Genomic DNA, 16,267 nt, shown 5'->3' with positions numbered 1-16,267 from the left:
CGTTAACTTGGTTTAGCTTTGTTTCGATTGGCTTAATGCTTTTACCTTGTGATTATATTGGACTCTCAATGCTTTCTCATGAACTGCTATGAAGGAAGGAAATGTCTGCTTGCCTTCTCCAATGAATGAGAGATCAGCACTCAGTGGTGCTTTGCCAGCTCCTCAGCGTGATAGTTTTTCTTGCAAATAGGAATAGGTTCCACTCAAAGGTTCTTCTTTCTAACCATGACTGATTTGAGCATTGCTGACCCTTTCTATAACTACACACAACCTCTTTTCTCGCAATTAGTCAGTCTTCTAATTCTCAAATCTTGCTTGTGATACATTCCAGGGATATTTGTGGTCAGGTCTTTGCCTGGTGTTGATGAAAGACCTCCAGTAGTTATTGGGCAGGTTCTAGTATCTTGTAAGCAGTTAAGTGCATCAGAAGTTGTCCCCACTTCAGAGGACATAATTCTTCTGATCAGATGATTGCAGCTTGTACTTAAACCAAATATGAAATATCACATCAAAATACAGAAGAAATGAATGGCTTCAGTCCAGGACAAACGGAAGTCCTAATGGTGATTTGAATTTGATACTGAATTAGTGTGAAATAGTTACAGATTTGACAGAATGGATTGACACTTGACCTTTCTGTTTGTTATGGATTTTCTGAGATCTTCTATTGTCTGTCCATTCTGCTAATATCCTATCCCCAGAAATGCTCAGGACGTGTCAGTTATAACATGTAAGTCTTGCCACATGTGCCACAGCAAGTCAACAGCTTGGGCTTAAGAATGACCCCCTGTCATAATGGTATTGGTATCTGTGCATGCAATTTCAGCGATGCAACATCCACAGACATGCAAATGTTGGATCTCCTTTTCCCTATATCACTTGTTCCATCAGAATAATCTGTCACTTTTTGAGGTTGTGTTTTTTTTTTGATTGATGGCGTAAACACTCAAGCTCTTTCTGGAGCGTGTCTCCTTGGATGTAAGTTTACTCACTGAGTTGGAAGGTTCGTTTTCAGATGTTTCGTCACCACACTAGGTAACATTACCAGTGAGCCTCCGGTGAAGTGCTGGTGTTTTGTCCTGTTTTCTGTTTGTATGTCTTGGTTTCTTAGGGTGGTTGATATCATAGGGTGGGTGACTAGTTGGTATTCTAGAAGCATGGCATTCTAACCAGAGATCCTTTAATAAACACATCATAGAGTCATAGAGATGTACAGCATGAAAACAGGCCCTTCGGTCCAACCCGTCCATGCCGACCAGATATCCCAAACCAATCTAGTCCCACCTGCCAGCACCTGGCCCATATCCCTCCAAAACCTTCCTAATCATATACCCATCCAAATGCCTCTTAAATGTTGCAATTGCACCAGCTTCCACCACTTTCTCTGGCAGCTCATTCCATACCCGTACCACCCTCTGCGTGAAAATGTTGCCCCTTAGGTCTCTTTCATATCTTTCCCTTCTCACCCTAAATCTATGCCCTCTAGTTCTGGACTCCACGACTCCAGGGGAAAGACTTTGCCTATTTCTCCGATCCATGCCCTTCATAATTTTGTAAACCTCTATAAGGTCACCCCTCAGCCTCCGATGCTGCAGGGAAAACAATCCCAGCCTGTTCAGCCTCTCCCTATAGCTCAAATTCTCTAACTCTGGCAACATCCTTGTAAATCTTTTCTGAACCATTTCAAGTTTCACAACATCTTTCCGATAGGAAGGTGACCAGAATTGAATGCAATATTCCAACAATGGCCTAACCAATGTCCTGTACAGCTGCAACATGACCTCCCAACTCCTGTACTCAATACTCTGACCAATAAAGGAAAGCATGCCAAACGCCTTCTTCACTATCCTATTTACCTGCGACTCCACTTTCAAGGAGCTATGAACTTGCACTCGAAGGTCACTTTGTTTCATTTGGACCCCATTTACCATCCTCTGAGACAAAGAACCAGAAATGATATCACCCACCTGAAGAAACCAAGACATAACTAGAAAGTGGGGCAAAAAGCCAGCGCTTCACTGGAGGCTCACTGATAATATTACTTATTATGGTGATGAAATGTCTGAAAATCAATCTTCCAGCTTAGCGAACAACTTACATCCAGAACCTCAACCTGAGCTACAAATCTTCTCAAAAATCGCTCGTGTCTTTCCTCATTCGAGCTGTGTTTTTGGTTCTGATGAAATACAACAATTGGATTTTCCCAGTGTTTCTCCAAACTCTTCTCCTCCAACAAGGAGTTGGCCTGTAGCCTGACAATGTATGGGTAACACAACCGTCTGAACGTAGACTTGGAGCTGCAGAGGATGTTTCGGTTCTCCTTATTGTACTTTGCCCGGTAAAGACCAAGACACACCTGTCCAGAGCAGCCTGACTCTGAGTGAAACATCGTCAAACATGGATAATCTCAACTTTTTTTTAAACCAAAGAGGTATAGCTCTCTAATGAAACAAAGGGTTGGATTTAATGTGATCATATTTGAACAAGATCCTAATGCAGTATTCTTTTCAAAGAGGCAAAGAGTTAACCTGTTGGAACTCATTAAAGTAGTCAGGTTGTTTCCAACAGTTGGTGTGAAGAAAATGGCTGATATTTAATTTTGGCGATGGGATCTTCTCTGGCTTGAAATTTGGTGGGTGTTGCATGTTGCCTTTGTTGGGAAAGGCTTGCTGGAATTCAGGCATGCATTTGGCTGGTGACCAGAAGTGAGGACAAAGCCAAGATCTGCGGTTGCTGGAAATCTGAAACAAAATCAGAAATTCCTGGAGAACCTCTGATGAAGGGTCACTCCAGTTGAAAAATTGACTCTGCTTTTTCACCACAAATGCTGCCAGACCTGCTGAGTTCCTCCAGCAATGTATGTTTTCATTTCAGATAATGAGGAATCAATAAATCCTGTCCTCCGAGAGCCAAAGGGACTGTTGTCCTGCTGCAAATAATATGTGAAAAGAACAGAAGGCTTACATTTATGTGGAGCATACCACACTGACCAGAAGGTTAGACACTAGACCCCATGTTTGAGTTGTTTTGGACTGGTGATGGCTCTTGTCATACAGGAAACAGCCAGTCTGTGCATAGTAAGTTCCCATGAGTCACAATGTAGTAAATGCTATTAATGTGTCTTTGTGAGGCCTTGTGAGAATTAGGGGATAAATATTGACCAGGGTACCAGGCATAACACCCTGACTGTTCTTTGAAACATATTGAGACCTTTCACTTCTCGTCTGATTGACAACACCTCTGTCAGTGCAGATGCCTCTCATTAATGCAGCAACGTGGCACCCTGGATGTTTGACCTCTCGACCTCGAACCTGGTCACTCTGAGGCAAGAATGTTTCCAACTTGGCCATTGCTGACAGTGTACAACACTTCACATTGAAATTATTTAGAACCGGAGGCATGTATCACGGATGTGTTTGCCCATTTCATGCAAACTGAACTTCAGACGGTGTTTCTAAGAGCTGTACGTTTTGTCGGGTTCTGAAGTGCCTGAAATCAACTTCTGAATTGGAGACCTGTCAGTGATTAATGCTCAGTGCACACAAGCAAGAGCTGGAGCGTTTCCCTCGCTGGACACCATCCTCTTTGCAACAAAGCAATTTTTTAACAAGTCCTAGTATTCAGATTCCCTGAAGTATATATTTTCATTGTTCTCTGTATGATGAATACATAGTTTTTGTATTTAATTTACTGAATTTTAAAAATACGTTCGGAAGTTTGAGTACGCTTCAGCACTTGTGTATTGTGAAATGCCTCCAACTTTGAAGCAATGAACATCTGAGTGTATGATGTCAGATGAAGCAAAGCTTAAGTTTTTAGTTGACTCCCAAGCTGTTTATTTCCTCCCGCCGAGTCGTTAAATTTGGGTAGCATTTAGATCTGTCATAACTATCAAGAGTTTCAGTAATGTATTGAGGATTATCACAAAATCTTTGTGTAACATCCACTGAAATTCGAAACGTTCCCAGCAGAATGGTAGCAGAAGTTCTGTGAGTGAGCTCAGGTCATGTCTGAAGACAGTTATTAGGTTGGAATTGTGAGGCAAAGAATACGTGGTTTTATAATAAAACAAAGAACTGCGGATGCTGGTATTCAGAAACAAACACAAACGAAAATGGGAGAGAAACTCAGCAGGTCTGACAACACCTGTGCAGAGAAAACAAAGTTAATGTTTTGAGTCACTGACCCTGCTTCATGGCTGTTCGCTATGTGTTTGTGACAGTGCTGGGAACCATCTGAGAATTTGAGCCATGCTGTAATTAAGTGCATTGTATTGACAAACTGGTGGAATGCCAGGGATGAATTAAGTGTTGTCTCATTCCCCTCCCTAAATTTTTCAAGAGCATTGTTGTCAATTTGGTTGTGGAACCAAGAGGCAGTGTTGGTCTCAGTCTTGTTTCCTGGAATTCCATAAACATCAGAGGAAGTGATTCTTTCCGAAATGTGCATTTACAGATCACGTCTCCTTGACACAAGGCTTTCTCGCTCTTAACAGCTTTTCTGAGCAAACAGACCATTGTTCATAGAGTTAGTAATGGAGTGGATGCATGTTCTGTGGGTGTGTCTCCAGCTGCAGTCAGAACAACAACCTTCTCCTTTCGGATGTGAACAGCAGCAAGCTGGTTTCGTGAGCTGGTTTCAGGGCCTCGACAAATGTAATGATGCAGACAGAATGCCTTCACGCCACTTCCTATTTTGATTTTTATTGTTCCGAATTCTGTTTCCTATCCCTGATCTCCAAAGGCCACGGGATCTACTTCTTGGGTAGGATGGATGAGGTCCTGCAGGCAAAAGGAGTGAACGCGAAGAAGGAATAGAATCTTGCCTTTTTTTTTCACCACACTTCTGAAAGTTTCCTGCAAGCTAAGACCAGAACACTTCTGTCCTCCGCGATTTATTTTAACAAATCCGTTGCATCTGTGAAAGCAGTTTAGGAGCTGTTCATATGAATGCAAAGAAGAAAATGTCAGCGCCAGTCCAATGTCGGTCCCAACAACATTGTCAGTCCATTTTCCTAAAGTGCTTTCAACGCAGTTGGAGAAGTGAAGGCAAAGGGAAATTGGGCACAGAGGTTGTTTTAGTGTTGCTCTGCCAGAACTCTGATGAAATTCAAACGCATCCGAATAGAATGGAAGGACCCAGTCTTGCAGCCAATTATGATCTCATAGGTGTGGAAGGATAAAAATATCTCCAGACTTGCTAAACAACAGATTCAATATCAACAGTAATTCTCAACATGCGTTCTACAGTGCTTCTTCAAGGAGAAATGGTTTCTGGCTGATGCATTCAAAAGCCTTGACAATAAAAAGATGAAACGGCTCAGCAGCACTTATTTTCATTGAGCTTTCGATTCTGAAGTGCTGGAATATTTGACTATATATGGTCATGCATTCAAAGAAAAATGCTTGTGCTGTGAAACCCTTTGTTCCCAGGCTTCTTGGCAAACAAGAAGTTTGATCGATTTGTACAAAGTGGAATCAGTTCAGTCTGCCTGCATGCCACTCTGAGACGTGATCTGAAAACACAACATCAGATGCTATGTGTATATTGTCAATACACAATTCTACCTCATGAGTACCCTTCATGATCCATCCACCATCCCTAATTCAGTACAATGCTTGTCCAATATCCAGTGTACAATGACTTTGAATTTTCTCCAGCTAAATATTGAGATCATCAAACCAGAACCTGTTCTGAGCCACTGAATCCAGACCTCTCTTGGGCAATGACCTGTGCTCAGACCAGACCCTTGGCAACCTCGTCTTCGTTGTTGGAATGAGCTTCTGACCATATGCGTATTCCCTTGTGTCAAGACCAGCTTTTTCAACATTGTAGCTGCCAAATGTATTAGATTAGATTACTTACAGTGTGGAAACAGGCCCTTCGGCCCAACAAGTCCACACCGCCCCGCCGAAGCGCAACCCACCCATACCCCTACATCTACCCCTTACCTAACACTACGGGCAATTTAGCATGTCCAATCCACCTGACCTGCACATCTTTGGACTGTGGGAGAAAACCGGAGCACCCGGAGGAAACCCACGCAGACACGGGGAGAACGTGCAAACTCCACACAGTCAGTCGCCTGAGGCGGGAATTGAACCCGGGTCTCTGGCGCTGTGAGGCAGCAGTGCTAACCACTGTGCCACCGTGCCGCCTACTATTCTTGCCTCAGCTCAAGACCTGCTGATGTCCCGCACAGGATGCTTCCATTGTTGTCAGGACTCGCAACTTGTCATCTTCTATCTTAATCTTTCATCTTTCAACTGAATCAAAACTTGCTGCCTGCTACTCCCATGCTTACTGGCCCACTTTAGATGCAAAAAAATGTGCCGCTAGAAAAGCGCAGCAGGTCAGGCAGCAGCCAAGGAACAGGAGAATCGACTTTTCAGGCATAAGCCCTTCTTCAGGAATGAGGAGGGTGTGCCAAGCAGGCTAAGATGAAAGGTAGGGAGGAGGGACTTGGGGGAGGGGCTTTGGGAATGCAGTAGGTGGAAGGAGGTTACGGTGAGGGTGATAGGCCGGAGAGGTCGGGAAGAAGATTGCAGGTCAAGAAGGCGGTGCTGAGTCCAATGGTTATGTGACAGACGTGAAAGGATCCCTTGGGGCCTTGGAGGGAAGTAAGGGGGGAGGTGTGGGCGCAAGTTTTGCATTTCTTGCGGTTGCAGGGGAAGGTGCCGGGGGTGGAGATTGGGTTGGTGGGGGGTGTGGACCTGATGAGGGAGTCGCGGAAAGAGTGGTCTTTCCGGAACGCTGATAGGGGAGGGGAGGGAAATATATCCTTGGTGGTAGGGTCTGTTTGGAGGTGGCGGAAATGACGAAGGATGGTATGATGTATCTGGAGGTTGGTGGGGTGGTAGGTGAAGACCAGTGGGGTTCTGTCCTGGTGGCGATTGGAGGGGCGGGGTTCAAGGGCGGAGGAGCGGGAAGTGGAGGAGATGCAGTGGAAAGTATTGTCAACCATGTCTGAGGGGAAATTGCGGTCTTAGATGAATGAGGCCATCTGGGTTGTTTGGTTTTGGAATTGGTCCTCCTGGGAGCAGATGCGGCGGAGGCAAAGGAATTGGGAATATGGAATGGCATTTTTACAGGGGGCAGGGTGGGAGGAGATGTAATCTAGGTAGCTGTGGGAGTCGGTCGGTTAAAAGTAAATGTCGTGTTGAGTCGGTCACCCGAGATAGAAATGGCGATGTCTAGGAAGGGGAGGGAGGGAGGGATCCTTCCATATCCATCACAAATTCACCTGCACCTCCACACACATCATTTAGTGCATCCGCTCACCCGATGTGGCCTGCTCTACATTGGGGAGAAAGACCGCCTACCTGCCGAACATTTCAGGGAACACCTCTGGGACACCCGGACCAACCAACCCAACCGCCCCGTGGCTGAACACTTCAACTCCCCCTCCCACTCCGCCAAGGGCATGCAGGTCCTTGGCTTCCTCCATCGCCAGACCATGGCAACACGACACCTGGAGGAAGAGCGCATCATCTTCCACCTTCCTAGGAACCCTCCAACCACAAGGGATGAATGCGGATTTCTCCAGCTTCCTCATTTCCCCTCCCCCACCTTATCTCAATCCCAACTCTCGGACTCAGCACCACCTTCTTGACCTGCAATCTTCTTCCCGACCTCTCCGCCCCCACCCCCTCTCCGGCCTATCACCCTCACCTTAACCTCCTTCCACCAATCGTATTCCCAACGCCCCTCCCCCAAGTCCCTCCTCCCTACCTTTTATCTTAGCCTGCTTGGCGCACCCTCCTCATTCCTGAAGAAGGGCTTATGCCCAAAACGTCGATTCTCCTGCTCCCCAGATGCTGCCTGACCTGCGCGTTTCCAGCGGCACATTTTTCGATTCTGATCTCCAGCGTCTGCAGTCCTCACTTTCACTTAAGATGCTGGTTGAGTAAATCCATTTTTGAAGAAATTCCATGTTTGCAAATTTGTGGCAGTTGATCTTTCCAGGCTTTTACGAGTTTCTGTGTCTTTTTTCAGTCCTGCAACTGTTTGATATCACGGTGTTTCTCTGCCTGTCAACTTGTTCAGTTTTCACTTGTGTCCCCATTGGCAGCTGAGCCTTCTGCTGGCTTGGAATTTCGTCAGTAAACCTCTCTGTTCTTCTTGAAGACGACACTTTCTAAAGCTCATCTCTTCGACCAAGCTTTTGGTCCTCTGCCCATATATATCTTTACTTAACCCGGTGTTCACTATTGTTTGGTGTCAGTCCTGTTATGTTCCCTGTACTCATGATGTTAAAGGTGTTGTGACCATCCAAGTTGGAGATATCTTGGTTCTGCTAATTTTGATGTGCCCTGAACGTGTGTACATTGGCTCAGAATGGCTGAGAGTGGGAATGGACCTGTAACGAGGCCCAGAGAGTCGAAAGAATTTTGGAGCGTTGTGCCAGATGATGAGTGTGCATGTGCAATCACAGTGATCCATGGTGACATCGATTGACATTTGCTTATGTGCAAGACATTTAAGAGAATTGGGGTTGTGTGAGATTTGCCTCCAAAGAGTGTATGGAAAGGGTTAGCAATCAAACTACAACACACTGAACAAATGAATGACACTGAGAAGAGGGATGGTAAATACAGACTGAAGGTATTCTATCTGAATGCACACAGTGTAAGGAATAAGATAAATGAGCTCCTGACGCAGATAGAAATCAGCAGGTATGATGTGGTGGGCGTTGTGGAAACATGGCTACAAGGGGATCAGGATCGAGTGCTGAATATTCAAGGATATACATCCCATTGAAAAGATAAGCAGTTGGGCAGAGGGGGTTGGGTTGCCTTATGAGTGAGAAATGAAATTAAATCGGTACTAGGAAACGAAGTAGGGTCAGATAATGTAGAATCTATGTGCGTAGAATTGAGGAACCACAAAGTTTAAAATAAAACATTATTACTCCAACTATGTACAAGCCTCCTAATAGTCAGGAGATGGGGCACAAGATACACCAGGAGATAGAAAAAATGTTTTGGAAAGGCAAAGTTACGGTACTCATGGGACATTTCAACATGTCGGTGGACTGGGAAAATCAGGTGATAGTGGATTGCAAGAGAAAAGAATTTGTGAAATGTCTACGAGATGGCTTTTTAGAACAGCTTGTGGTAGAGCCCACTATAAATCGGAAATACTGGATTTAATGTTGTGCAATGAGGCAGACTTGATAAAGGAGCTAAAGGTGAAGGAACCCTTATGAAGTAGTTTTCATAACATGATTGAATTTACTCTGCAATTTGAGAGCAGAAGTTAGAATCAGAGGGAACAGTATTACCGCTGAATAACGGCAACTACAGTAGCATGAGGGAGGAGCTGGATAGAATTGGAGAGGAGCTCAGTCAGTGAAAGAGTGGAACAGCGATGGCAGGAGTTTCTGGGAGTGATTCAGGAGACGCAGCAGAGATTCATCCCAAGGAAAAAGCAGCATGGTGCGGGGAGGATGAGGCATCCATGGCTGACGAGAGAAGTCCAGAATAGCATAAAAGCAAAAGAGAAAGCATATAATGTGGTGAAGGGAGATGAGAAATCAAAGGATCGGGAAGCTTACAAAGACCAACAGAGGGTAACAAAAAAAGAAATCAGGAGGGAGAAGGTGAAATATGAGGTTAAGCTCGCCAGTAATATAGAGGAAGACTGTAAGAGTTTCGTTAGATAACAGCTTTTGAGAAGATTTGTAGCTCAGATTGATCAGGATGTAAGTTAGCTCGCTGGGCTGTAAGGTTTTCAGACATTTCGTCACCATCATCAGTGCGAGTCTTCGGTGAAGTGCTAATGGTATGTCCCACCTCTCTATGAATAGGTCTTGGTTTCTTAATGTGGGTGATGTCATTTCCAGGAAGGTAAATGGGATCCAAATCCCTGTGTTTATTCATGAAGTTTTGGTTAGAATACCATGTCTCTAAGAATTCTCATGCGTGTCTTTGTTTCGCCTGTCCTAGGACGTATGTCAAAGTGGTGTCCTTCTTTATCTGTATGTGTAGAAATTAGTGATAGTGGGTCGTGGCCAGTTGGTGTTCATGTATCCTGGTGGTAAGTTTCCTGCTAGTTTGTCTGATGTCGGTTTTTTTGACAGTTATTGCATGGTATCTTGTAAATGACGTTAGTTTTTCTGGTAGTATCTCATGGATCCTTTGCATTCATTAATTGCTGTTTAAGTGTTAAAAAGAGAGGCAAAAGTGGACATTGAGCCACTGGCCATCACCAAGGAGAAGGTGCTGGAAAAACAGAATGGTCTCAAGGTGATTAAGTCACCTGGACCAGATGGACTACACCCAGAGTTCGAAGGAAGATAGCTGAAGGGATAGTCAAAGCCTTTGTGGTGATCGTTCAGAAATCACTGGAATGAGGAATGGTCCCAGAGGACTGGAAAATTGCTAACTTTAAAAAAAGGAGTACAGCAAAAGATGGAAAATTACAGACCGTTTAGCCCAACCCTTGGTTGTGGGTAAGATCCTGGAATCCATTATAAATGATGAGATTTCAGAATACATGGAAGTGCCTGGTAAAATGGGGCCAAGTCGGCATGGTTTCATCAAGGATAGGTCGTGCCAGACAGATCTGCTGGAATTCTACGAGGAAGTGATGAGCAGATTAGACCAAGGGGAACCAATGGATGTTATCTATCTGGACTTCAAGAAGGTGCCATACAAGAGGCTGTTGAGGAATTTAAGGGCCCATGGTGTGAGAGGCAAGGTGCTGGCATGGATAGAAGTTTGGCTTTCTGGCATAAAGCAAAAAAGTGGGGAGAAAAGGGTCTTTCTCAAGGTGGCAGCTAGTGACCAGTGCTGTTCTGCAAGGCTCCGTATTGGGACCACAACTTGTCACTTTATACATTAATGATCTCCGTGAAGGAACTGAGGGCAAGTCTGGCTAAGTTTGCAGATGATTCAAAGATCGGTGGAGCAACAGGTGGCATTGAGGAGGCCAGGAGTCTGCAGAAGGATTTGGACAGGTTAAGAGAGTGGACAAAGAAGTGACAGATGGAGTACAATATGGGAAATTGTGAGGTCATGCACTTAGGTAGGAAGAATAGACTACTTTCCAAATGGGAAGAAAATTCACAAGTGCAAAGAGACTTGGTGGTTCTCATCCAGGATTCTCTCAAGATAAATTTGCATGTTGAGTCAGTCGTTCGGAAGGCAAGTGCATGATAGCATTTGAGAGGACTTTATAAAAGTAGGGATGTACTTCTGAAGCCCTACAAGGGCTTCAGAGGAGGTTCCCGAGAATGGTCTCAGGAATGAAAGGCTTAACATATGAGGAACATGTAAGGACTCTGGGTTTATATTTGATGGAGTTTAGAAGGATGAGGGGGAATCGAATTGAAACATACAGAATACTGAATGGGTTGGATAGATTAGATGTTGGGAAGATGTTTCCATTGGTAGGAGACACTAGAACCTGAGGGCACAGCCTTAGAGGAAACAGAAGATCTTTGAGAACGGACATAAGGAGAAACTTCTTCGGCCAGGGACTGGGGAATATGTGGAATTCATTGCTGCAGAATGCTGTGGAGGGTCAGGTCATCGAGTATATTTAAACTGAGATAGATAGGTTCTTGAGTATCAAGGGGATCAAGATTATGGGGAGAAAGCGAGAGAATAGACTTGAAAAACTTATCAACCATGACTGAATGATGGACTAGACCCATTGGGCTGAATTGCCTAATTTCTGCTTCTGTGTGTTGTGGTCTTATGATGTTTTTCATGATTTGGCAAAGGTAATGAAGTTGAACATAGCTTAAGAAATTGGATATGAATAATGTAATATTGAAGAACCCAATGGCATTCATTGCAACTCAGCATTATATCATAGAATCACTACAGTGTGGAGGCAGGCTACCAACCATCTGAAGAGCATCTTGTCCAGGCCCACCCCTGTCCCTGTAACTGTGTATTTCCCATGGATAGTCCATCATGCCTGCACGTGCTTGAACACTAGGCAGTTTAGCATGCCAAACTTGCACATCTTTGGAATGTGGGAGGAAACCGGAGCATCTGGGGGAAACCAATGCAGACACAGGAAGAATGTGCAAATTGTACACAGACAGTTGCCTGAGGGTGAAATTGAAGCTCGGTCCCTTGTGCTGTGAGACAGCAATGCGAGCCACTGAGTCACTGTGCCAGCCCAATGTCTCATGCACTGTTGTGGGTCTTCTCAGGTGTTGTTTCGAGACTGTATAAAAGATGACAAAGTTGTTTTCCTTACAGAACTGTTTCAGGCATTCATCTCAACTATTCTTTGTTTCTAGCCTATTAGCTCATATTACATTACCAGACCCTCTCCAGTGAACTTTCCTTTCAAATCCATCATGGGAATCACCCATGAGTGGGACTGGAAAAGCACAGCAGGTCAGACAGCATCTAAGGAACAGTAGAATGGACATTTTGGTCATGAGCCCTTGATCACAGCTGCCTGTCCTGCTGTGCTTTTCCAGCGCCACACTTCTTGACTCTGATCTCCAGCATCTGCAGTCCTCACTTTCACCTCAGAATCACCCATGACTGCACTCTTCAGTTGTTTGATTGTTTTTATAACTCTTTATCGAATACTTTCACACAGAACATAGAACATTACAGGCCCTTAATGTTGCACCGACCTGTGAAATTAATCTGATGCCCATCTAAACTACACCATTCCATTATTATCAATATGTATGTCAAATGCCCATAATGTCAGTGAGTCTACTACTGTTGTAGGCAGGCTGTTCCACGCCCCTACTACTCTCTGAGTAAAGAAATATCTGTCCTAAGTCTATCATGTCTCAACTTAAAGCTATGTCCCCTCGTGTTAGCCTTCACCATCAGAGGAGAAAGGCTCTTACTGTCCACTCTATCTAACCCTCGGATTATCTTCTATGTCTTGATTAAGTCACCTCTCAACCTTCTTCTCTCCATCAAAAACAACCTCAGTTCCCTCAGCCATACCAGACAACATCCTTGTAAATCTCCTCTGAACCCTTTCCAAAGCTTCCACATCCTTCCTATAATGCAGTGACCAGAACTGTACGCATTTCTCCAAGTGCAGCCTTACCAGTGTCTTGCACAGCTGAAGCATGACCCCGTGGCTCCAAAACCCAATCCCCCTACCAATAAACGTCAACACATCATATGCCTTCAGAACAACCCTTTCAACTTGGGTGGCAACTTTCAGGGATTTATCCACCTGGACACCAAGATCTCTCTGTTCATCTACACTGTCAAGAATTTTACCATTGGCCCAGTACTTTGTATTCCTGTTACTTCTTCCGAAGTGAACTACCTCATACTTTTCAGCATTCAACTCCATTTGCCACTTTTCAGCCCAGCGCCGCATCTTATATATGTCCCTCTATAATCCACAATATCCTTCTGCACTATCCACAACTCTGCCTACTTTAGTGTCATCTGCAAATTTACTAATCCATCCTTCTATGCCCACATCCAAATCATTTATAAAAATGGCCTGTCTACATACTGTGTCAGAAAACTCTCCTGCACACAATGAACAAAAATTGACCCATCTAAATTACTTGAACGATAGTATTCCCAGTCAATGCTGGGGAAGTTAAAGTCCCCCATAACAACTACCCTGTTACGCTTGCTCCTGTCAAGTATCATCTTTGTTATCTTTTCCTCTACATTCCTGGAACAATTCAGAGGTTGAGAGGAAACTCCCAACAGGGTGACCTCCTTTCCTGTTTCTAACCTCAGCCCAAACTACCTCAGTGGATGAGTCCTCAAACTTTATCTGAGTTGCGGTCATACTACCCTTGATTAACCATGCCACACCTTTCCCCTCTTTTACCATCTTCTCTGTTCTTGCTGAAAAATCAAAATCCTGGAATCTGCAACAACCATTCCCGTCACTCCTCGAGCCATGTCTCTGAAATGGTCCCGACATTGAAATCCCAGGTACAAACCCATACTGCAAGTTCACCCACTTTATTCTGAATGCTCCTGGCATTGAAGTACACACATTTAAATTCAACATCCTGGTTGTCAGTCCCTCTCGTGACCTTGTAAACGTATTCCAGACTTCACTACCCTCAAACTCCAGTACACTGGAGGTATCATTCAGGTTTCCATGCTGCATTAATTTAACTCATCCGCCCGCCCGCCCGCCCCCCCCCCCCCCCCCCCCCCCCCCCCCCCCGCCACATATTTTTCTCCCCCCAGGATATTGGTACCCCTCTGGTTCAGGTGAAGAGCATCCTATTTGGCAAAAGTGAAGCATGGCTCCAGCCATGTGTTATGCTTCAATTGATCCATGGTAAGATGTGAAATCAAATCTTTAGGCCTTCAGGTCCAACGTTCTGGTGCAGCGATGGTATCATGGGTATGACTCTGTAGTACATTGCCATACTGATCCTGGGACCTAATACAACATGGGGTCTTGTTTGTTTTAATCTCAAGTCTAACTCTTAACCATTGCTTGATTCCTGGGAACCAAATTGTCAGATGTGTCAGTTTAATTGTGATTTTCCCTTCCCCCATTTCATTGCTGTACCAGGAAGATAAAAAAAAAACCTTGTGTTAATGTTTCACTTCTTGCCCCATGAAAGAGTTTTGCATACCATGAATTATTTTGAGATGTTGTCATTGTTCTTTACTGGCAGCCATTACGTCTCCAAAAGAAGAGACATTCTCTTGAACTGCTGTTTGGTTTTGGCTTCACTCGGAGTGTTATAACAACTGGGAATATTTGCTCACAATTCGTCAGGAGGTACACCTCTGAATAAAGGCATTTCAAGCCACATCAGCTGACCTCATGTGTTCCCGATGGCATTGGCCCGAGTTGATCAGATTTATTGACATGAGCTTGAATTTTTTTTCTATTGGCTTACCTGAAAGGCCGCAAGAAAGGCAAATCACTGTGCACTTGAGAGAACCAAAACAAGAAGTTCCAGTCTCAACCCTAAAAAGCAAATATTGGAGAAATCACTCCCACACCTTTGTGTTTTTTTAGGTACACAACTCTGTCCTACCGAGCTCCTGAAATGGTCAACCTTTACTGTGGCAAACCTATTACTACAAAGGCTGATATATGGGTGAGTAAACAGAAGCCTTTGTTGTAGATGTACTGTAAATTAAAGCACTTAGTGTCAGGATATTCTTTCTGAGGCATTTCCCGATTCTGTGCTGTTGATGTAATGGAAATAATTGGCACTGAAAATCTAGAGAATGAAAACACATAACTAGGTTACCAGTAATAGAAACAAGCGAACTTATATTTGTATAGAGCTGTTCAGAATATCAGCATGTCCCAATGGCTGGAGCAACTAATCTCGGCAATTATTTCCATGCCAAAGCATTATTTAAAATTTATTAGAAGCTGAATATCACGTCAAAAGAAAGCAGTAATCTCATTTTACAACATGTTTCCCCTGATTGTTCACACTTCATAATAAGAGGCAATCATTTCAAAATTACACTGTTCAGACCTTGTTGTTCAGACCGATTGACTTGAATTTTCTCCGTGGAGTACCACTAAGCCTGTCTATTTCTCTTTGACTTGCACTTACCTTCCCTCAACATTGCACTTGTCTCCACATGATTGGATATGCCATGTTGTGGCCAAATGAGTGTGATCATCTCACGATGCTGTTTGAAAAAGAGCAGGCGACTTGTCCTGACCAATATGCATGACTTGGCCAATAGCTTTGAAAGGGTCCATTTGATCACAAAGGGCAATGGTGGCTGTGGGGTGTGAATGAAATCATTTCAAGCTCATGTACATTTTTCACTTCGCCTAGCATTCTTTTCAGCTGAATGCTAAAGTATTCATGAGATTATCCAATGACAATGGATTTTCCCTGAATGCTATAGCTGTTGCAGAGTATTTACAGTCAGATTGACAAGCAGCACTTTTGTTAATTCAGTGCGATCTATTGGCATGCTGATCATAATTGACACTTTGAATTTAAGTTTGTATTTTTATATGTCACAAAGTGTGCACAAATTGATTTGAATTGCTCACAGTTCGAAAACAGCCACAGTTGCTTTTGACCTTCTCAGTCACTGGTATGACTAGCTGTGACCTCCATCCCCTCTTGGGAAAGAGCTTTGAAACCCATTCTTGTTTTAATGTGAAGCAATTGTCCACTCTTCCCAGGACACAGTTCTGCAAAATCTCCTACTTTGAGTGGTTGATTTCCACCTTCATACCATGATCAAACAAATGACAAATCTTTGAAGAAAATAATAAAATTTCACATTCCAGAAAATGTGGATGCAAGATCATATATGAATGCTTTCTTGGCTCGAATTACCCAAGATGG

General features: G+C 43.9%; 1 protein-coding gene across 12 annotated transcripts in view; it reads left to right on the top strand.

Moving 5' to 3' along the window:
- Nucleotides 1–16,267, top strand: part of LOC140459645 (AP2-associated protein kinase 1-like) — a 130,988-nt gene that overhangs the window by 36,583 nt on the left and 78,138 nt on the right. For all 12 annotated transcript variants that reach the window (XM_072553966.1, XM_072553970.1, XM_072553967.1 and 9 more), the window contains exon 6: nt 14,956–15,037. In XM_072553966.1, the coding sequence (XP_072410067.1) occupies nt 14,956–15,037 (82 nt within the window). The remainder of the gene's footprint in view (nt 1–14,955; nt 15,038–16,267) is intronic.

The sequence above is a fragment of the Chiloscyllium punctatum genome, chromosome 35 (assembly GCF_047496795.1).
Source record: "Chiloscyllium punctatum isolate Juve2018m chromosome 35, sChiPun1.3, whole genome shotgun sequence".
NCBI lineage: Eukaryota > Metazoa > Chordata > Chondrichthyes > Orectolobiformes > Hemiscylliidae > Chiloscyllium > Chiloscyllium punctatum.
This window is presented reverse-complemented; position numbering and strand designations above follow the sequence as displayed.